Here is a 21,285-nt window from a genome sequence, read left to right on the forward strand (position 1 = left end):
ATAAATAACATTGGCTGCTACAAGTTAGCTAGTCTAGGCTGTAGCCAGGCAGCGTCTCTCTCTCTCTGGCCGTGTCTAGACTTGACAGTTCATGCAGATTTAGTATTCTGATATAGAGTTCTGATTTAATGGAATTCCAAACATGTCATGCGTCTACACCTTCATTAAAATGTGTTTATGGTGTCCACAGTGTATCCGAATTCCCTTTCCCAGCGCTATAATCAAATGCCAGTATGCATTCTAAAAACTGTGGACTAGGCAAAATATGACAACACAGTAACTACTGATGGCACTAGCGAACTACTGTAGCTAACTAGCCAGTTAACCTCTGTAGCTTGCCAGCAAGCAACGCCAAAGGGATTACAAACGGGTTAGCATAACTCCATTTATTTCATCGTTTTGATGTCTTCACTATTATTCTACAATGTAGAAAATAGTAAAAATACAGAAAAACCCTTGAATGAGTAGGAGTTGTAAAACCTTTGACCGGTAGTGTATTTCCTCCAACAATATAATGAAAAGGTGCCTCTCGGTCCCAAAACACACGCTTTCTGGAGACTTGTGGGAGGAGTGCTTGCTCATAACATCGCCCACTGTATGCGATTTCGGTAGCCTTTTTACATCCAGACTTCGGAGAAATCGGCACACAATGCATCCCTGACCATCTCCTGAAGTGGTCAGCCTGATCTGAACACAGTCAGACCGCAAAGCGACTTTTCAATTGCGATTTTTCGTATTCTGATAGCAGTAGTCGCATGTAAGTGTCAAGTGTAGACGTGACCTTTGCCTGTCTGCTCGCTCCCATCTCACCGGCATTTTTTCGCACAACAGTGCTCAGGTTAAAAACGTATGATATTATTCAAATAGTGAAATGTATTTCTACCCCCATTCCTAGTCACCAACACATAATACAGTAGCTGACTTTAGCCTGTAGTACAAGCCACTGCTGCTTGTTGGTGTGGAGTACCTGTTAGTTGTCGGCAATGGGGAGCCTTGCCTGGAGCCGTGCTAATGTGGTGCTGAGGCACGTTTCTCACCAGAGACTTGAGACTTCCATGGGTCAGTCTCCCATCCAGGCTAGAGAGACGATCATCTCTGTTCTCATGTTGACCAAAGGACCGTTCATTGCGCCTCCGGAAATATATTTTGTTGTTGTTGTAGCAAAGTGTTTAACAACCACTATTTCATCTTCAACGGTCTTGGATAATGCCTAAAATATTTGCATTGCCATTTCAGTTTCAATGTGTGCTATTTTCTAGCGCGTGGCCACCATATAGGCTAGTAGCCTTTGAACAAGCAGTGTGTGTCAAGTGTCGTGTCCTACACTTGCCTTTTCCATGTACATTGAACTGTACTCACTACCTTGTCTGCTCTCTCTCCCCTCCAGTATCGGATGCAGACAGCAATGAGGGCCTACAGCTGAAGAAGGAGCATGCTTTACGAGTCTTCAGCTACATCAGCTCATGGACCCAGAGGTCAGTCTCCCGCTCTCCTCTGTTCCCCACATTCATTATTCTTCCATGGATTTGTCCCAAATGGAACCCTGTTCCCTATTTAGTGCACTACTTTGACCAGGTGCACTTCTTTTGACCACTATGAAGGGAAAAGGGTTTCATTTGGAACGTAGACCATTAATATTTAAATGGGGAGGATATCTGCTCCTGGATAACTCTCTGAAGTCATTATCAGCCATGAATTCATAATTTATTACTAGCGCAAAAGGCTAACCAATGCGTTTTAAGTGTAGCTTAGCATGTAGGCTAAGTAAGGTCACCAGAGGACAAGTAGGTCATAATTGGTTTTTCGGCTTGCTTAATGGTGGTTTTATTGTTGTTTAACTAGATTGTGTGTGTGCCTGCCTGCCTGCCTGCGCAGAGAAGAGCCTTGAGGAATTGTTGACCTTTCATAGTTGTTCTCCCACTCTCTGTGAGATCAGGGAAAAAGTGCTTGACTGATTAGGGAAAGTTGACTGGAGGCGTTCCTCTAGTTTTGCATTCTTCTCTTTGTGTTTCTGATTAGTGGGATCCGTCATTTGTGTGGGATGCTTCATGTGTGTTAATTGATTGCTGTCTTATCAAAATACATTGGGGGGGGGGGGATTTCTAAAATAGGATGGTCAGTAATATAGTTAGACAGGCGTTTCACATTACGTTAATGTCACAAGAAACAGAATTCATGAGCAGAGCTCAATAGATCAAGGGCTGCATTCAATCAAATCCTCCAACAATGAATATTCTGCGTTGTTGTTAATACAACTAAATCCTACTTACATGTCTTATTCAGAAAGTGAGTGAACTGAATATTTTCTGTTGCAAGTACCTAAAACTAGGCTCCTCTTGCTATTTTATTTGAAAATGGGGAGAAAAGTATGTTTCTATGCTTTATTCGCTTCATTGGAAGTTTGATTGAATTGACCCCATAGATGAGTCTCTCTAAAGATGGCTGGTTGTTGAGGCCAACACAAGTAGAAGCTACAGTTCACTGCAGTGTGGACCGTGAATTGCCTTTTTATGGTTCCCAAACGTTTTGATTCTTTGACCATCCAAATGGAATGAGTCAGCCTTGAACTGCGACCCCAGTAGGAGTTGACTGCGACTCACTGGTGGGTCTTCGTGATTCGCATTTCACTCAATCCTCTCGCCACCCCTCCTTTCCCTCCACAGGCAATGTCTATGCTGCTTCAAGGAGTACAAGCACCTGGAGGTGTTCAACCAGCTGGTCTACGCCCTCATCAACCTGGTCATCGCTCAGGTTACCAGCCTGAGGGACCGCCTCTGCAGCACCACCAGCCAACGGGGCGTCACTAACACCGGGGACGGGGCCACAGGTGGCGCGGAGGGGCCCGGGTCAGAATGGGGAGGAGAGGGAGGGGGTGGAGTAACTGGAGTAGGGCCACACCCCCAGCAACCTCCCTCCTCGCCTGTTGAGGACGAACCGCTGAATGTGGAGAGGGATTCGGCGGAGGAGGATGCCGCCGGGGACGCGCCGGAGCAGAACCAGAATAACAACAACCAGAACCCAGTCCAGGGGACGAGCCAGGCCCAGCAGGAGGCCCCCAAGCCAGAGGAAAGTAGTAGTGGTATTGGGGCGTCTGAGACTGGAGCTAGCAGCAGTACGGACAGCCAGGCCCAGGAGGACATGTTTGACTCGTGGAGCACAGAGGACCGGGAGAAGCTGCTGCTCTGCGCCGCCAAGATCTTCCAGATTCAGTTCCCACTGTACACGGCTTACAAACACAACACCCACCCCACCATAGAGGTAATGGAATGACACACCGTGATACAACACAATACATACCCGAACCCCACTGTAGAGGTAAACGAATAACATGTTTCCCCCGACACAACACCCACCCCACCAATGCAGTAATGGTTTAAAATGTACCGCCGACACAACGCACACTGCACCATAGAGGTAATGGTTTAATATGTACCGCCGACATAACGCACACTGCACCATAGAGGTAATGGTTTAATATGTACCGCCGACACAACGCACACTGCACCATAGAGGTAATGGTTTAATATGTACCGCCGACACAACGCACACTGCACCATAGAGGTAATGGTTTAATATGTACCGCCGACACAACGCACACTGCACCATAGAGGTAATGGTTTAAATGTACCGCCGACACAACGCACACTGCACAATAGAGGTAATGGTTTAATATGTACCGCCGACACAACGCACACTGCACCATAGAGGTAATGGTTTAATATGTACCGCCGACACAACGCACATTGCACCATAGAGGTAATGGTTTAAATGTACCGCCGACACAACGCACACTGCACCATAGAGGTAATGGTTTAATATGTACCGCCGACACAACGCACACTGCACCATAGAGGTAATGGTTTAAATGTACCGCCGACACAACGCACACTGCACAATAGAGGTAATGGTTTAATATGTACCGCCGACACAACGCACACTGCACCATAGAGGTAAAAGCATAACATGCGCCCATACACACAACTCTATTATGGAATCAGTATTTATCTCCATGGGGTACTTAATACTTGACAATGACATAGGTGTTCTGTTCTTCTAACATTTGTCAGTATACAATATACTCGTCATACTTTCTTTTGTTTCCTCTTTCCAGGACATCTCTGCTCATGAAAGCAATATCCTCGGCTCCTTCTGCGACATGAACGTAAGGACTCCTCTGCCCTCGTTGTTTTTTCTGCTCCGCTGTTTCGTCCAAAAACACAATATTCAATCTGCCTGATCGTTGCTTTGTGTCGGTTCCAACTCTTTACAGCAACATCAACGTCTCTCAAATGGCACCCTATTCCCTTTCTAGAGTGCACTACTTTTGACCCGGGCCCGTATGGCTCTGGTCAAAAGTACTGCTCTACATAGGGAATAAGGTGCCATTTGGTACGCATCCTACGTCATCCAGTCCTTTTGAAGCAAAGGCCCATGCCTTAATGTCTGGTCTGCCTGTTTGACCAATCGCCAATCTCCTCCTAGTCCCCTCTTCTCTCTCCTGGGGTCATGTTACTCATCTCAGTGATTTATGACATTTTGGGTCTATTTATATTTTATTGGGAAGCTGCATGAATAGAGGCATGCCCAACAGCTATGTCCCATTTAGGACTGGGAGAGTAGGAAGGCAGGACTCTGAACACTGTTCCCAGGTTGTTGTAATGGGTTTTCACTCGAGGAGGTTTGGTGTAGATTTGGTTAACAATTGGTCCTAGAATAGTTCTCCCTCGGGTCCAATTACAAATGTTTCTTTTAGGACTAGGGGAGACAGAGGGAGAAGGCTCTCTAAACACTGATCTCAGGTCCCTCTTGTAGCTTTTCAGGCCAACGTACACGAGGTGTGAAATGTGTCTGCAGTATATTTTGAGTTTTTATTCAATTGAGGCTCATTTCCACCTCCCAAGTACTGTTGATCTTTCCCCGGAGTACAATAATTTGTTTCAGGCTAATTTAATAACTTTCTAACTCATACCTCTCCACCATATTAACATTTTTTAATGGGCTTTTAAGGGATATTTTTAGTGTACAAAGTTCATAGTGTGCATCAGACCGGAGTTCAGATTCTGTGCTTAATTGACCTTGCCTAGCTGGAATAAAACCAATGGAATACTCTAATCAAATTGTATTTCACATGCGCCGAATACAGCAGGTGTGGACTTCACAGTAAAATGCTTACTTACAAGCTTACAATGCAGTTTTAAATTATTTACTCAAATAAGTAAAAAATGTATGTAAAGATAACATAATTAAAGAGACACAATAAAATAATAGGCTATATACATGGGGTACCGGTACAGAGTCAGTGTGCGGGGGCACAGGTTAGTTGAGGTAATATGTACAGTACCAGTCAAAAGTTTGGACACGCCTACTCATTCCAGGGTTTTTCTGTATTTTTACTATTTTCTACATTATTGAAAAATAGGGAAGACATGAACACTGAAATTACACATGGAATCATGTAGTAACCAAAAATGCGTTAAACAAATCTAATTATAGTTCATATTTGAGATTCTTCAAAGTAGCCACCTTTTGCCTTGGTGACATTTTTTATCACTCTTGGCATTCTCTCAACCAGCTTCATGAGGTAGTCACCTTGAATGCATTTCAATTAAAAGGTGTGCCTTGTTAAAAGTACATTTGTGGAAGGATCTGGAGAAGGTCTGTATGGAGGAGTGGGCCAAAATCCCTGCTGCAGTGTGTGCAAACCTGGTCAAGAACTACAGGAAACATATGACCTCTGTATTTGCAAACAAAGGTTTCTGTACCAAATATTAAGTTCTGCTTTTTTGATGTATCAAACACTTATGTCATGCAATAAAAGGCAAATTATTTACTTAAAAATCATACGTGATTTTCTGGATTTTTGTTTTAGATTCCGTCACTCACAGTTGAAGTGTACCTATGATTAAAATTACAGCCCTCTACATGCTTTGTAAGTAGGAAAACCTGCAAAATCAGCAGTGTATCAAATACTTGTTCTCCCCACTGTACATGATTCCTTGTGTGTTATTTTGTAGTTTTGATGTCTTCACTATTATTCTACAATGTAGAAAATGGTCAAAATAAAGAATAACCCTGGATTTAGTATGTGTGTCCAAACTTGTCACTGGTACTGTACATATAGGTAAAGTGACTATGCATTGATAATAAACAGAGTAGCAGCAGTGTAAAAATGGGGGGGGTCATCAATGCATATAGTCTGGGTAGCCTGTCAATGCATATAGTCTGGGTAGTTATTTGATTAGCTGTTCAGGAGTCTTATGGCTTGAGGGTAGAAGCTGTTAAGAAGCCTTTTGGACCTAGACTTGGCACTCTGGTACTGCTTGTCGTGTGGTACTAGAGAGAACACTATGACTAGCGTGGCTGGAGTCTTTGGCAACTTTTAGGGCCTTCCTTTGACACAGCCTGATATAGAGGTCCTGGATGGCTGTAAGCGTGGCCCCAGTGATGTACTGGGCCATACGCACTACCCTCTGTAGTGCCTTGCGGTCGGAGGCCGAGCAGTTTCCATACCAGGCGGTGATGCAACCGGTCAGGATGCTCTCGATGGTGCAGTTGTAGAACTTTTTGAGGATCTGAGGATCCATGCCAAATCTTTTCAGTCTCCTGAGGGGGAATAGGCATTGTAGTGCCATCTTCACGACTGTCTTGGTGTGTTTGGACCATGATAGTTTTTTGGTGACGTGGACACCAAGGAACTTGAATCTCTCAACCTGCTCCACTACAGCCCCGTCGATGAGAATGAGGGCATGCTCGGCCTGTAGTCCACGGCCTGTAGCCCTCCTTTTCCTGTAGTCCATGATCATTTCCTTTGTCTTGATCACGTTGAGAGAGAGGTTGTTATCCTGGCACCACACTGCCAGGTCTCTGACTTCCTCCCTATAGATTCTCATCGTTGTTGATCAGGCCTACCACTGTTGTCGTCTGCAAACTTGATGGTTTTGGAGTCGTGCTTGACCATGCAGTCATGGGTGAACAAGGAGTACAGGAGGGGACTGAGGACGCACCCCTGAGGGGCCCCAGTGTTGAGGATCAGCGTGGCAGATATGTTGATACCTACCCTTACCACCTGGGGGCGGCCCGTCAGGAAGTCCAGGATCCAGTTGCAGAGGGAGGTGTTTAGTCCCAGGGTCCTTAGCTTAGTGATGAGCTTTGTGGGTACTATGGTGTTGAACGCTGAGATGTAGTCAATGAATAGCATTCTCAGGAGGGTTTTCCTTTTGTCCAGGTGTGAAGGGCAGTGTGGTGTGAAATAGAGATTGTGGATCTGTTGGAGCGGTATGCAAATTGGAGTGGGTCTAGGGTTTCTGGGATAATAGTGTTGGATGTGAGCCATGACCCACCTTTTTAAGCACTTCATGGCTACAGACGTGAGTGCTACAGGTCGGTAGTCATTTAGGCAGGTTATCTTGGTGTTCTTGGGCACAGGGACTATGGTGGTCTACTTGAAACATGTTGGTATTACAGACTCAGACAGGGAGAGGTTGAAAATGTAATTGAAGACAATTGCCAGTTGGTCAGCACATGCTCTTAGTACACATTCTTAGAACACGGCCTTGCAGCCAGATGAATGTTGACTTGTTTCAAGGTCTTACTCACATCGGCTACGGAGAGCGTGATCACACATTCGTCCGGAACAGCTGGTGCTCTCATGCATGCTTCAGTGTTGCTTGCCTCGAAGTGAGCATATAAGTAATTTATCTCGTCTGATAGGCTCCTGTCACTGGGCAGCTTGCGGCTCCGCTTCCGTTTGTAGTCTGTAATAGTTTGCAAGCCCTGCCACATCTGTCGGAGGGCATAGCTGGATTTATTATAAGCGTCTTTAGCTCAGTGCGGATGTTGCCTGTAATCCATGGCTTCTGGTTGGAGTATATACGTACGGCCACTGTGGTAAAGACGTCATCGATACACTTATTGATGAAGTTCCCTACTCATCTGGCACATCAGGCAGGCTTAAGCAAATGCTCAAAGATTTCATACACTACGTACCCAGCTCTGGTCTGCATACTCTGTCCTGAATAGGCTGCAAAAACGCCATAATCTCGTCTCCTTCATGAGATGGTGTGAAAGAACTAGACAAGTGAAAGCAAATTCCCAGTATACATCCATCCACCATATTGCTTTCACCTATAGTTCTGATAAACCAAAAGGAGATGAGGGTATGAAACCACTTGAAACCATTGAGTTGCACTAATCACCCTAGTCTCTTCCACTATGATTTGCGATATGAAGCCAAAGTTAGTTTTCCATTTCCGTGGGGACAATGAAGTTGTATTGACCTTGTTTTTCCCTGTGACCAGGATGTGGAGGTCCCCTTGCACTTGCTGCGCTATGTTTGCCTGTTCTGTGGCAAGCACGGTCTGTCGCTCATGAAGGACTGCTTTGAGTCAGGCACGCCAGAGAGCCTGCCCTTCCCCATCGCCCACGCCTTCATCACCATCGTCTCCAATGTGAGTAGGAGTTGATCCCAAAATGGCACCACAGCCCACTTGGCAGCCGCCCAATAAATTAATCCAGCCACCCAACATTGCAGCCCAACCACCTAATATATATCCACCTAATCCTGGATATATTTACCACTATCTCCAGATGCTGTTTCAGCTCCATATGCAGATGTTCTTGATGCAGTTTATATGTTATAGCACAGCTGTTTCATTTGTGAATGCTCTCTCTGTCAGCAATTGCAGTGAATAATCAGTTGTCAGCCAGCTCTGTTAAAGTGGCATCCATTTTTAGGTTTTCCACTGCTTCTCACGCATCTCAAGGTATGTCAGTCTGATTCCAATTCTGTTTGTTCTCTCCACACACACAGATCCGAATATGGTTGCACATTCCCGCCGTCATGCAGCACATTATACCGTTCCGCACGTATGTAATACGGTAAGTTCCCACTCTCCATATCAATGAAACTCTGTGGTGAAATCTCTATTTACTTCAGAGTGAGGATAATTAAGTCTTCATTAGTTTGTCACCACCAGGGACTTTTCACTAGTGCCTTGAAATCCCTAATTAGGCATGTATCAATACAGATTGAATCACAAATCGTTTTTTGAATATAATGGCTAATGTTAATCATGTCGTTTTCCCCATATCAAATACAGCTCTAAACAATATGGCATCCCATACGGCTGCGTAGTGCTTTTTCCCCCCTGCAGTTATTGTAAGAGAATAAGAAAATGGGGCAGAGAGAGGAGAGGAGAGGAGAGTTGCTGTTGCAGTCGGAGCTCCTCTCGTCAGAAATGGCCCAAGGGGCTGTTTGAGATGCATATTGTATTTGTATACGCAGTGCTGTGTTGTTCAATTCGCCCGCCACTTTCCAGCACACAATCAAACGCACTTGATAGAGATGCTCCCCTGAATATTGGATGTAGTATTAGGGGGACATTATGCAAATGGTATAACCCAGCATATTGGCAGTCGATTAGCATAAATCAAGGATGAATTTAGTGGATGCTCTTACAAAGCAAGCATATTTTTGTTGTATTTGAGTTGAATTTCAAAATTCAGTCAGATACTTGACTGTATGTATTTTTTTTCTGGATGGAAAGCAATTGCAGCTGAGAGCCCTCTCTTGCTGTGCCACCAACTGGTGTTGCTAGGAAGAGCTTCCCTCGCCATGGTAACAGTGGCCAGTGCTCCAGTCAGCTTCTCCTCACATGACCTTGGAGCAGCCAGACATCTTGCAGTCCTCGTCGTACCTCTGTCATGTGACCTGGGGGGGCTGGTTTAACTGGTCCTGATGTCCAAATTGAACATTCTTTACTCATTTTGATCCTTCGTCTACGAAGAATGATGAAATGTGACTTTCTGACTCCAGTGCATTGCCACCTTATAGCGCATCACTCCTTCCTCCTGAATTGAGCAAAATGTTTGTTTTCTCAGAAGTTATTATTGATCTTATTGATCGCAAAGACTAGATTCTCATTGTAGCCAACTATTGTCATGGGTTTTCTCAGGAGCTTATCAAAGTGCTTCTCATCTGAGTGTTGCAGCCAGCCTCGATAGATGCCCCACACTTAGTCCTGACTGTTTAGTCCCATTTGTCCAGTCATTATGTCCAATCTGTCTACCATGTCTTCTCCAGAAATGCACTTGATAGAACCTGACAAAGGGACTTCAACTTTAAAACTAAACGAATAAAAGTATTTCTTAACGAAGGGACTTCCTTGTTTAAACAAAATTAACTCAATTCACAAATAACTTCTTTCCAAATGTGTCCCTCCCCAGGTACCTGTGCAAGCTGTCGGACCAGGAGCTGCGTCAGAGCGCGGCACGCAACATGGCCGACCTGATGTGGAGCACAGTGAAGGAGCCGCTGGACAGCGCACTGTGCTTCGACAAGGAGAGCCTGGACCTGGCCTTCAAGTACTTCATGTCCCCCACGCTCACCATGAGGCTGGCCGGTCTCAGCCAAATCACGGTGAGACTCACATGTGCACCCAGAGACACATACACCCACGCTCACACACTGCCGTGTTGCTTGCTCTCTGGGAGTCTAGGCCGGGTTACTGTGAGGCACATTGTGACAGCTGTTTTGTTTTTGACACAGCTTCACTAGGACCTTCAGTTTAATGTAACGAAGACTTTTACACAAGGGCCAATAACTCAATCAATTAAGTACACTGGTGTGTACATACATTCATTACATTTTTATAACTCGTTTTCTCCCCACAGAATCAGCTCCACACCTTCAACGACGTCTGTAATAATGAGTCTCTGGTGTCCGACACCGAAACGTAAGTCAATTGATTTGATTTTACAATGAAACTTAAGTCAGTTATGTTTCTTTGTAAAAATCTACACAAGTCCATTGAGTTGATTTAGCACTGCGTCACGGACCCGTAAAAGCAGCGTACCTCAAACTGTCCCTCCAGGTCAATAGCAAAGGAACTAGCTGACTGGCTAATCAACAACAATGTGGTGGAGCACATATTTGGACCAAATTTGCACATAGAGGTGAGTTTTCCCATTCCAAGTCGTTATTACACTAAGTCAATACATTTTTTATGGGCAATCTGTGTTTTAACTCCCCTGTTAATGCAGAGTTTGTCTTTGTGCCTCTCTGTTGTCGTTCCAGATAATTAAACAGTGCCAAGTGATCCTGAACTTCCTTGCCGCAGAGGGCAGGCTCAGCACCCAGCATGTGGACTGCATCTGGGCCGCAGCTCAGGTAACTAGACCCTAAACACCAGGGGCCGCATGTCTAAAGATTTTCAGCGTAGAAATGCTGATTTTTAGGATACATTTTGCCTCTAATCAAATTGAGGGACCTAATCTTAGAGCAGCACTCCTACTCTGCATAGAAATTCATGTTTATACTTATTTTCTTTACTGTATTCTACCAATTAGTTTTGCTATCATAATCCATTGAATTCTTTTTGTTCTTTTCCATTGATGTTCTCCTTGACCTTGTCTCTCTATCTGTTCTCCCCATGTAGCTGAAGCACTGTAGCCGTTACATCCACGACCTGTTCCCCTCGCTCATCAAGAATCTGGACCCTGTGCCGCTGCGCCACGTCCTCAACCTGGTGTCCGGCCTGCACCCCAGCGCGCACACCGAACAGGTACACACACACACATCATGAGTGCCCAATGGTAGTTGATGGTATTCTATGAATTACCTAGATCCGGGAAGATGCCAGTATTGCGATACTCGTATTGTGGCAAGGAAACAGAACACAAAGCAAATTTAGGCCACGGCAAGGAGTGGACAATCAAATGTTGAGTGTGATTTGAACTACATATCACCAGCTCCGCACCCCCTGCAGCTACTTGCCCAAGCCTCCCCAGCTTCTCCTTCACCCAAATCCAGATAGCTGATGTTCTGAAAGAGCTACAAAACCTGGACCCGTACAAATCAGCCGGGCTAGACAATCTGGACCCTTTCTTTCTAAAATTATCTGCCGCCATTGTTGCAACACCATATTACTAGTCTGTTCAACCTCTTTCATATTGTCCGAGATTCCTAAAGATTGGAAAGCTGCCGCAGTCATCCCCCTCTTCAAAGGGGGAGACACTCTAGACCCAAACTGTTACAGACCTATATCTGTCCTACCCTGTCTTTCTAAGGTCTTCGAAAGCCAAATTAACAAACAGATCACTGACCATTTCGAATCCCACCGTAACTTCGCCGGTGTGCAATCCAGTTTCCGAGCTGGTCACGGGTGTACCTCAGCCATGCTCAAGGTACTAAACGATATCATAACCGCCATCGATAAAAGACCCTACTGTGCAGCTGTCTTCATCGACCTGGCCAAGGCTTTTGACACTGTCATTCACCGTATTCTTATCGGCAGACTCAATAGCCTTGGTTTTTCAAATGACTGCCTCGCCTGGTACACCAACTACTTCGCAGACAGAGTTCAGTGTGTCAAATCGGAGGGCCTGTTGTCCGGACCTCTGGCAGTGTCTATGGGGGTGCCACAGGGTTCAATTCTCGGGCCGACTCTTTTCTCTGTGTATATCAACGATGTCGCTCTTGATTCCTTGATCCTCCTCTACGCAGACGACACCATTCTGTATACATCTGAACCTTCTTTGGACACTGTGTTAACAAACCTCCAAACGAGCTTCAATGCCATACAACACTCCTTCCGTGGCCTCCAACTGCTCTTAATTGCTAGTAAAACTAAATGCATGCTCTTTAACCGATTTGCTGCCCGCACCCACCTGCCCGACTAGCATCACTACTCTGGACGGTTCTGACTTAGAACATGTGGACAACTACAAATACCTAGTTGTCTGGTTAGACTGTAAACTCTCCTTCCAGACTCATATTAAACATATCCAATCCAAAATTAAATCTAGAATCGGCTTCCTATTTTGCAATAAAGCCTCCTTCACTCACGCTGCCAAACATACCCTCGTAAAACTGACGATCCTCGACCTCACGATGTCATTTACAAAATAGCCTCCAACACTCTACTCAGCAAATTGGATGTAGTCTATCACAGTGCCATCCGTTTTGTCACCAAAGCCCCATATACTACCCACCACTGCGACCTGTATGTTCTCATTGGCTGGCCCTCGCTACATATTCATCGCCAAACCCACTGGCTCCAGGTCATCAATAAGTCTTTGCTAGGTAAACCTCCGCCTTATCTCAGCTCACTGGTCACCATAGCAACAACCACCAGTAGCACGCGCTCCAGCAGGTATATCTCAATGGTCATCAGCTATCTGAGCAGCTTACCGATCGCTGCAGCTGTACACAGCCCATCTGTAAATAGCCCATCCAACTACCAACCTCATCCCCATATTGTTTTTATTAACTTTTTTTTGCTCTTTTGCACACCAGTATTTCTACTTGCACATCTATCACTCCAGTGTTAATTTACTAAATTGTAATTACTTTGCTCTGATGGCCTATTTATTGTCTTACTTCCTTACTCCATTTGCACATACTGTATATAGATTTTTCTATTGTGTTATTGACTGTACTTTTGTTTATCCCACGTGTAACTCTGTTTTTGTCGCACTGCTTTGCTTTAACTTGGTCACGTCGCAGTTGTAAATGAGAACTTGTTCTCAACTGGCCTACCTGGTTAAATAAAGGTGAAATTTAAAAAAATTATGAAATGACTTTGATAAGGAGCTTTATAGTCACATACACCCAGTCTAACAGAGCTGCTCTTTGTCTTGGTCACCTGCCCACCATAAAGATCCTATAATTGTGATTCTGTATGTAATTCAATGCTGCTCCCCCCAGACCCTATACCTGGCCTCCATGCTGATAAAGGCTCTGTGGAACAACGCCCTGTCCGCAAAGGCCCAGCTCTCCAAGCAGAGCTCCTTCGCCTCGCTGCTCAACACCAACGTCCCCATGGGCAACAAGAAAGGTACGATGGTTGTGTGTATGTCTGTGTATTTCAAGGGGATATATATATATACTTTGATCAGTGGTAGTCGTCAACTCCGGTGCTGTTAAGTTGGTGGTATGCAGGTTTTTGGTCCAGTCCAGCACTAATCAAGGTGTTGAATCGGATGTTTTAGTGCTGGGATGGAACAAAAGTCTTGAACACCTTTTAGATACCAATAACCATGGTTTACCACTTGCTTAGATAAATATGCTTTTAAACATCTCTGCTGTATATAGACTACGTTATGTTTTGTGAGCTGCGGTATCTGATGCATCAAGCCTCTGCTTCTCGTCTCTACCCAGGCTCCCCAGCAGCCAGCCCGGACAGCAGTGATAACAGCGACACTCACCACAGCGGCGGTAGTGACATGGAGATGGACGAGCAGATGATGGGCGGCAGCAAGCGGGGCCAGCAGAGACTCTCTGACACAGAGGTTAGCAGCACTCTAGTACCTTTTTCACACCATCTAGCTGGAGAAACAAGTGATGCGTGTTCTCAATACATTTCATGGGAATTGCTATTAGTAGCAAACTGTTACTTTCCAGCACTGTTCAGAAATCCATGCCTTTTTAAAAAAAAATTGTTGCCTAGCCTCTGTCTCCAATTGCTAACTTTTTAGACTTATCAAAAAGCTAATCTAAGTCAATGTCCCCGATTTATTAGCATGTCTCGTGGTTCTGATGTATGGCCGGTTTAACTGGAACTGATTTGGTCTCCTCTCTCCGCCCCGTCCAGGAGTCGATGCAGGGCAGCTCGGACGAGACGGCCAACAGCATGGAGGAGGGCAGCAGTGGGCCGGGCAGCAGCAGTGGCCACAGCGAGGGCTCCAGCAACGAGGCGGGTTCCAGCCGTGCCAGCCAGTCAGCGGGAAGCCCCGGCAGTGAGCTGCACTCTGATGACATGGCTGACAGCGAGGTCCTCAAGGAGGAAGAGGAGGAGGAAGATGATGATGAAGATGAGGATGAAGATGAGGATGACGAAGAGGATGAAGAGGGGAACAACCGGGGTGTCGCGGCCGAGGGCAGCCCGCAGAAGCAGCCCCGGGACCAGCCAGAGGTCAGGAAGCGGAAAGCGGGCGAGGCGCTGGCGGAGGAGCATGGCGAGAGAGCCGAAAGAGGGGCAGGAGACGGACCAAAACCCAAATGTTTGCCCTTTAACCCCGATGCAGCCGTCGGCATGGTAACGGCTGCGGTATCAATGGAGGGCCGCATGAGGATGCTGGACGCCTGCTCGGCCCGGCCTGAGGGGCCCGAACAACAACATTCAGAGATGGGAGGCCCCTCATCCCAAATGGCCCCTGGCCCCCAGGAGCAGACCTGCCTGCCCTGCCCCGGGGACTTCCTGGGGGACGCCATGGGCAACGAGCTGTTCAACTGCCGACACTTCATCGGGCCCCACAACCACCATCATCACCACCATCATGAAGGGTAAGACTATCACCCTCTCTTTTGCTTTCTTTACACTAACCTGTTTCTTCTTGATGTCTCCTCTTTCACAATGTTCTATGTTTGGCAAATTTGCCTCGGGAGATGAGGTTCTTTTAAGGCTTCTATCATCTACAGACCCCAACAACTGTCCGTTGCCGGTTCTACATGTTGATTCAGGACCAACTACTAGCAATTATGTCGGCGTCCAAATGAGTCTAGACACCATCATAGACGGTTGAGTTGGCTGTAGTTGCATCGATGTGTGGAAGTGTCCAGTCAATCCTTTCTACATTTGTCATGAGGAACTAGATGTTCACTGATTGTACAAAACATTAGGAACACCTTCCTAATATGGAGTTACACCCCGTTTTGCCCTCAGAACAGCCTCAATTCGTCGTGGCATGGACTCTACAAGGTGTCGAAAGCGTTCCACGGGGATGCTGGCCCATGTTGACTCCAATGCTTCCCACAGTTGTTTCAAGTTGGCTGGATGTCCTTTGGGTGGTGGACCAATCTTGATACACGTGGGCAACTGTTGAGCGTGTGAAACCCTGCAGCATTGCAGTGCTTGACACACTCAAACCGGTGCGCCTGGCACCTTCTACCATACCCCATTCAAAGGCACTTAAATGTTTTGTCTTGCCCTTTAACCCTCTGAATGGCACACATACACAATCCATGTCTCAATTGTAATTGTATTATACTGTAATTACTTTGCTACTATGGCCTATTGATTGCCTTACCTCCTCACACCATTTGCACACACTGTATATAGACTTTCTTTTTCTCTATTGTATTATTGACTGTATGTTTGTTTATTCCATGTGTAACTCTGTTTGTGTCGCACTGCTTTGCTTTATCTTGGCCAGGTCGCAGTTGTAAATGAGAACTTGTTCTCAACTAGCCTACCTGGTTAAATAAAGGTGAAATAAATAAAAAATAGTTTTTAGGCTTAAATCCTTTAACCTGTCTCCTCCCTTTCATCTACACTGATTTGAAGTGGATTTAACAAGTGACATCAGTAATTGATCATAGTTTTCACCTGGTCAGTCTGTCATGGAAAGAGCAATGTTTTGTACGTTCAGTGTAAATGTATTTGTTTTCCCTGCAACGTGAATCTTGGGCATATTCAAGTGACAAAAACATGCGTTGCCCTTCTAACATTGAATCATCCACCAGGCACATGGTGGACGACATGCTGAGCGCAGATGACGTGTCCTGCAGCAGCTCCCAGATCAGCGCCAAGTCGGAGAAGAACATGGCCGACTTTGACGGTGAGGAGTCTGGTTGTGAGGAGGAGCTGGTGCAGATCAACTCGCACGCCGAGCTCAGCTCCCACTTGCAGCAACACCTGCCCAACCTGGCCTCTATCTACCACGAGCACATGGTGCAAGGTAGGCTGCACTGCACGGTGCACCTAGGGTTGTGAATTTACTTAAATTGGCCCCAAATTCCCGGGTTGCCCAGAAATCGTGGCTCGAAAATTCACAGAATACCGCACTCGCGTAACGGTTTACCCACTTACTGCACACCGATAATGGGCCTCAGTTTACAGCAGCAAGAATCATGTAGTTATGGTTCTACTAATCATCTGGATGGGTCAATCCAGTCAAACGCTTTCACCGTCAGTTAATCCCGTGTAGCTCAGGTGGTAGAGCATGGCGCTTTTATGACACTTTTATTTAACCTTTATTTAACTAGGCAAGTCGGTTAAGAACATTCTTTTTCACAATAACGGCCTACCGGCGAACAGTTGGTTAGCTGCCTTGTTCAGGGGCAGAACGACAGATTTTGTACCTTGTCAGCTCGGGGATTCGATCCAGCAACCTTTCGGTTACTAGTTCAACGCTCTAACCACTAGGCTACTTGCCGTCCCTGGCTTGCAACCCCAGGGTTGTGGGTTCGATTCCCACGGTGGACCAGTATGTCAATGTATGCACTCACAACTGCTGTGGATAAGAGTGTCTGCTAAATAAAATAAATAGAAAACTTCTACCTGTAAACGTGACAGTATGGTGTTCCATATGGCTGTTCTCTTATTGCCATTCTTAGTGTCACTCGATTTGTTGTTATCCTTGCCACATTTTAGCATGATATTTTAGCTTGACATTTTAGCACTTCAGTTAGTCTTTACTGAACCTTTTGATGGCTCTCTTTTTCACCAGCGGCTCTGTTTTATTCCTCTGCAGGCCCGCAGGTCCACAAGCACCAGTACTCTGGCAATGCCGTGACTGACATCAACCTGGACAACGTGTGCAAGAAGGGCAACACGCTGCTCTGGGACCTGGTGCAGGATGAGGACGCGGTAAGAACCATGACACTGGATTACACCGTGCACTAAGAAAGCATTCTGGTACTGTCAACTTTCACCACCCTGTGAAGTTCATTACAAATGATTTCATCTGGAGCTTAATAAAACCGCATCGCATGACTGTAAATATATCTCAACGTCATGGTTAGTCTATCAACAATTGTGCAATTTGTTGTATATTCTAATCAGCGACCAAAAAAAGTATCCACCCTTGTCTAGAGTATTTGTTTTGTTTGACTTTTTAAGGAATTTTCTGACAATTTGACAGTTTAAATCAGGCCTGTTATGAGTTTTATATATAAATATTTTTTTATCCAACGGGTACTTTACTCGCATAAAAATGGTTGGATGGAAACATGGTTACTGTGTGGAAAACACGTTTTGTCAGCTACAAAATACTCAACGTATTAGGAGACTGCGTCACTTCCTCCTTCAGGTTTCAAGGAGCAGCTCATTTATTATTGAGGTTAGTTATCCCTATTAGTTTAGGATCTTTGTGATATTCTGAAGTCTGAAAAAGGTGCGAGTGACCTTTCTCCCTTCTTCCCGGTTCCATCAGATCCACCTGTCGGAGGGCCTGATCAACGAGGCGGAGAAGCTCCTGTGCTCTCTGGTGTGCTGGTTCACCGACCGTCAGATCCGCATGCGCTTCATCGAGGGCTGCCTGGAGAACCTAGCCCACAACAGGTGTGTGTGTGTGTGCGCGTGTATGTCTGGGTGAACAACATAGCTCTGAAATAAATTGATGTCAAATGATTTTGTATTATCCCTTCGTTGGCTAGCTATTATGTGAAACTTGTTTCGTGACTCCATGCTTCTCTCTCTCACAGATCCGTGGTCGTCTCTCTGCGCCTCCTTCCCAAACTTTTCGGCACTTTTCAGCAGTTCGGCTCCAGCTACGACACCCACTGGATCACCATGTAAGCATCGCTCCCTCAGCATGATTAGAAAGGCCAAACGTTGTCCATTACATGGCATCACAGAATAACATTGACAATGCAACAGATTTGCACATATTGGACATATTGTGTCCATAACTCTGACCATAACTACTGTTTGTGTGACATTTGGCATGTTCGTAAATTCACTTTTGGAGTGCCAGAGTACGGTCAGGGCGTTCGTAAATTCCGAGCGTTGTCAGATTGTCCGTTCGTAAATTCAGAGTGTTTTGCACTCGGAGCGTTCAGAGCGCACGCTGGACACTGTCCGAGGAATAGGGTTGATCCGTGCGTTCTCAGGAGTGTTCTCACACAGCAGTCAAGCACCCAGTCTAACTGTCTAACGTTGGTTAGCTTCCTAGCTAGCTACTTCCAGACACAAATGAGAGAACACCTTACTCTGACCATTTTACTCACCCTAACAGAGCTAGTTAGGCTGCTATCCACAGCGTTGTGACTGTAACTGTGCTGCTGGCTACAATTTAATTATGTTTTTTTTTGGCAGACGTTTACTGACACCGGCCGTATTTAACGGCTGTTACGTGTTCTTAAATTCAGCCGTTATTCTGCGCTCTGGCACACTCGGACGAGAGTGCTCAGAAATCGGAGCAGATGATGAATTTGCGAACGCACACTCTTTGACGTGGTGTGTCATGTCTTTCAGGTGGGCAGAGAAGGAGCTGCACATGATGAAGCTGTTCTTCGAGAACCTGCTGCACTACATCCAGGAAGTCCGAGAGCAGAGGCACAAGTTTGCCCTGTGAGTAACCCACCCGTTCTCTCCACTACACTACCCCCCCCCCATTGACATTATTGGCTTTGCCTTGTAACTATACAACAGTAACAGTCTTATTACTGTGGAATATGGCAACATATTTGGTAGCACAGCATGTATTGTAGGTACACCAATGTAACCGCAGCTTATTAAGCCGACCAGTCTCGCTGCAGTGCGGTTCTGGTGTGCCATGGCTGCGGACAGTGACTCTGTGGTTGTGTATGTGGCCAGCTGGGAGGTGCTGGCTGCTTTAAGGGACCGCTGAGACAAAGCGACACGCGCATGTTTTGTCCTGACAGAACCAGAGGGCGTGGCTAGTCTTTTTGATTTCCTTATTTGAAATGTCAAACGCATTGAAATGGACGTTAGAGTGACGTTGCAGTTCAAAAGGAAACGGAATAGTTCATTATTGAATTATGTTCTTTTGATTACTATGCGATCACAGGTATGGCCACAGTGCGGAAGTCCAAGTTCGCTTGCAGTTCCTGACCTGTGTCTTCTCCACACTGGGCTCCCCAGACCACTTCAGTAAGTCAACAGGGTCGTGTTCATTAGGCACCAAATGGAACAAAAGACTGAAACGGGGAGTGTTTCAGCCATGACGTGTCCAATAAGGAAGATTTATTCCAGCTTTCCGTTACATTAGCCGGTCTTCACATACAGCTCAACAGAAACATTCCCTATCATTCTCTGCCTCTGTGGCTGGCTGGCTACACCCTGGGAAAGGAATTGGCCCTGGAGGAGATGTGCAACCTGATGAGGCTCTCTCTCCTGCAACAGAGACCTCATTGTCCTCTGGCGTCTCCAGAGGGGTGACTGGCTCTACCTAGCTAATTCACTCTGTTCATAGCTGTGTGTGTGACTTTTGTGTATGTCTGTGTGTGTGCGAGCGTGTATGTTTGCATGTTTTTGTGTATGCGTGAAGGGGAGGTAATATTTTGGATTTAGAGGTAGACTGGGAGACGCCCTGCCCTGATGGCGCCCGATCAGGACACAAAAGGAATAATACTGCAGCCAATTTTCTCTGGCAACCATTTATAGTGTGTATGTGTGAAAATGGGGATGTGGTGTACATGTCTGTCTGCCTGTGTGGTTGTGTGTCTATTGTGGATCCAGTGTGGGAGTGATACGCTCATCCTTCCCCTTAGAGTCTGAAGTGTACCAACGCTGACACCTGTTAAGCTGCGCGTCTCCCCAGCAGTGAATGTGTGCATCTATAACAGCGGGGTATTTGTATATGAACACTCTCTAACAGCCCCTCCTCTCCCTCAGGACTGAGTCTAGAGCAGGTGGACATCCTGTGGCACTGCCTGGTGGAGGACGGAGAGTGTTACGACGACGCGCTGCACTGGTTCCTCAACCAGGTCCGCAGCAAAGACCAGCACGCCATGGGCATGGAGACCTACAAACACCTCTTCCTGGAAAAGGTATGACTGGACCATCTGGTCTTAGTGGGGAGGGGTGTCTGACAAGGGTCATTCCAACGGGGTCTTTGGTGGTGGTGATGGTGAACCTGAGCTAAAAAAACAATTAAACAAATCGATAGCTAGAATCTGTAACAAACAAAAACAAAACGGGTGGGGGGGGTTGTGATTCAATAAGTCCCAAAGTTGTCAATTCATTATGAAAGGTCATTGAAAAGTGATTCGCTAGCCGGGGGTAACAAATCGGAAAAGTTGCCCAAATCGTCGAAAAGCCTTGGCATTAAAAACCTTGGCCTTAAAGTCGCAGAATCTATCATTGTAATACCTTTTGCCCTTAATACTTCCTGTTTCCTCAGATGCCCCAGCTGAAGCCGGAGACCATCAGCATGACGGGCCTCAACCTCTTCCAGCATCTCTGTAACCTGGCCCGTCTGGCCACCAGCGCCTACGACAGCGGCTCCAACTGCGAGGTACACACACACACACACACACACGGGGAAACACACAAACACACACCCACCCGAGTACAGTTGGACATACACACATACTCTTAT

The 21,285-nt window shown here is 46.0% G+C and overlaps 1 protein-coding gene and 1 non-coding gene across 6 annotated transcripts in view; both read left to right on the forward strand.

Moving 5' to 3' along the window:
• The window catches only part of LOC115178790 (ubiquitin carboxyl-terminal hydrolase 34), a 59,844-nt gene that overhangs the window by 4,607 nt on the left and 33,952 nt on the right, over positions 1 to 21,285 (forward strand). For 4 of the 5 annotated variants that reach the window (XM_029740106.1, XM_029740107.1, XM_029740108.1 and 1 more), the window contains exons 2-22: positions 1,388 to 1,475; positions 2,664 to 3,258; positions 4,112 to 4,162; positions 8,298 to 8,447; positions 8,810 to 8,877; positions 10,225 to 10,417; positions 10,672 to 10,733; positions 10,872 to 10,953; positions 11,075 to 11,167; positions 11,436 to 11,561; positions 13,706 to 13,835; positions 14,159 to 14,289; positions 14,592 to 15,283; positions 16,463 to 16,677; positions 17,473 to 17,588; positions 18,154 to 18,281; positions 18,425 to 18,514; positions 19,197 to 19,292; positions 19,753 to 19,835; positions 20,580 to 20,734; positions 21,088 to 21,201. In XM_029740106.1, the coding sequence (XP_029595966.1) occupies positions 1,388 to 1,475; positions 2,664 to 3,258; positions 4,112 to 4,162; positions 8,298 to 8,447; positions 8,810 to 8,877; positions 10,225 to 10,417; positions 10,672 to 10,733; positions 10,872 to 10,953; positions 11,075 to 11,167; positions 11,436 to 11,561; positions 13,706 to 13,835; positions 14,159 to 14,289; positions 14,592 to 15,283; positions 16,463 to 16,677; positions 17,473 to 17,588; positions 18,154 to 18,281; positions 18,425 to 18,514; positions 19,197 to 19,292; positions 19,753 to 19,835; positions 20,580 to 20,734; positions 21,088 to 21,201 (3,458 nt within the window). The remainder of the gene's footprint in view (positions 1 to 1,387; positions 1,476 to 2,663; positions 3,259 to 4,111; positions 4,163 to 8,297; positions 8,448 to 8,809; positions 8,878 to 10,224; positions 10,418 to 10,671; positions 10,734 to 10,871; positions 10,954 to 11,074; positions 11,168 to 11,435; positions 11,562 to 13,705; positions 13,836 to 14,158; positions 14,290 to 14,591; positions 15,284 to 16,462; positions 16,678 to 17,472; positions 17,589 to 18,153; positions 18,282 to 18,424; positions 18,515 to 19,196; positions 19,293 to 19,752; positions 19,836 to 20,579; positions 20,735 to 21,087; positions 21,202 to 21,285) is intronic. The other variant, XM_029740110.1, reaches the window with a different exon arrangement.
• Positions 19,447 to 19,579, forward strand: LOC115179040 (small nucleolar RNA SNORA70). The gene has a single exon (XR_003872806.1). It is a non-coding gene; the product is annotated as a small nucleolar RNA SNORA70 (small nucleolar RNA).

Source organism: Salmo trutta, chromosome 38 (genome assembly GCF_901001165.1).
Source record: "Salmo trutta chromosome 38, fSalTru1.1, whole genome shotgun sequence".
Taxonomy (NCBI): domain Eukaryota; kingdom Metazoa; phylum Chordata; class Actinopteri; order Salmoniformes; family Salmonidae; genus Salmo; species Salmo trutta.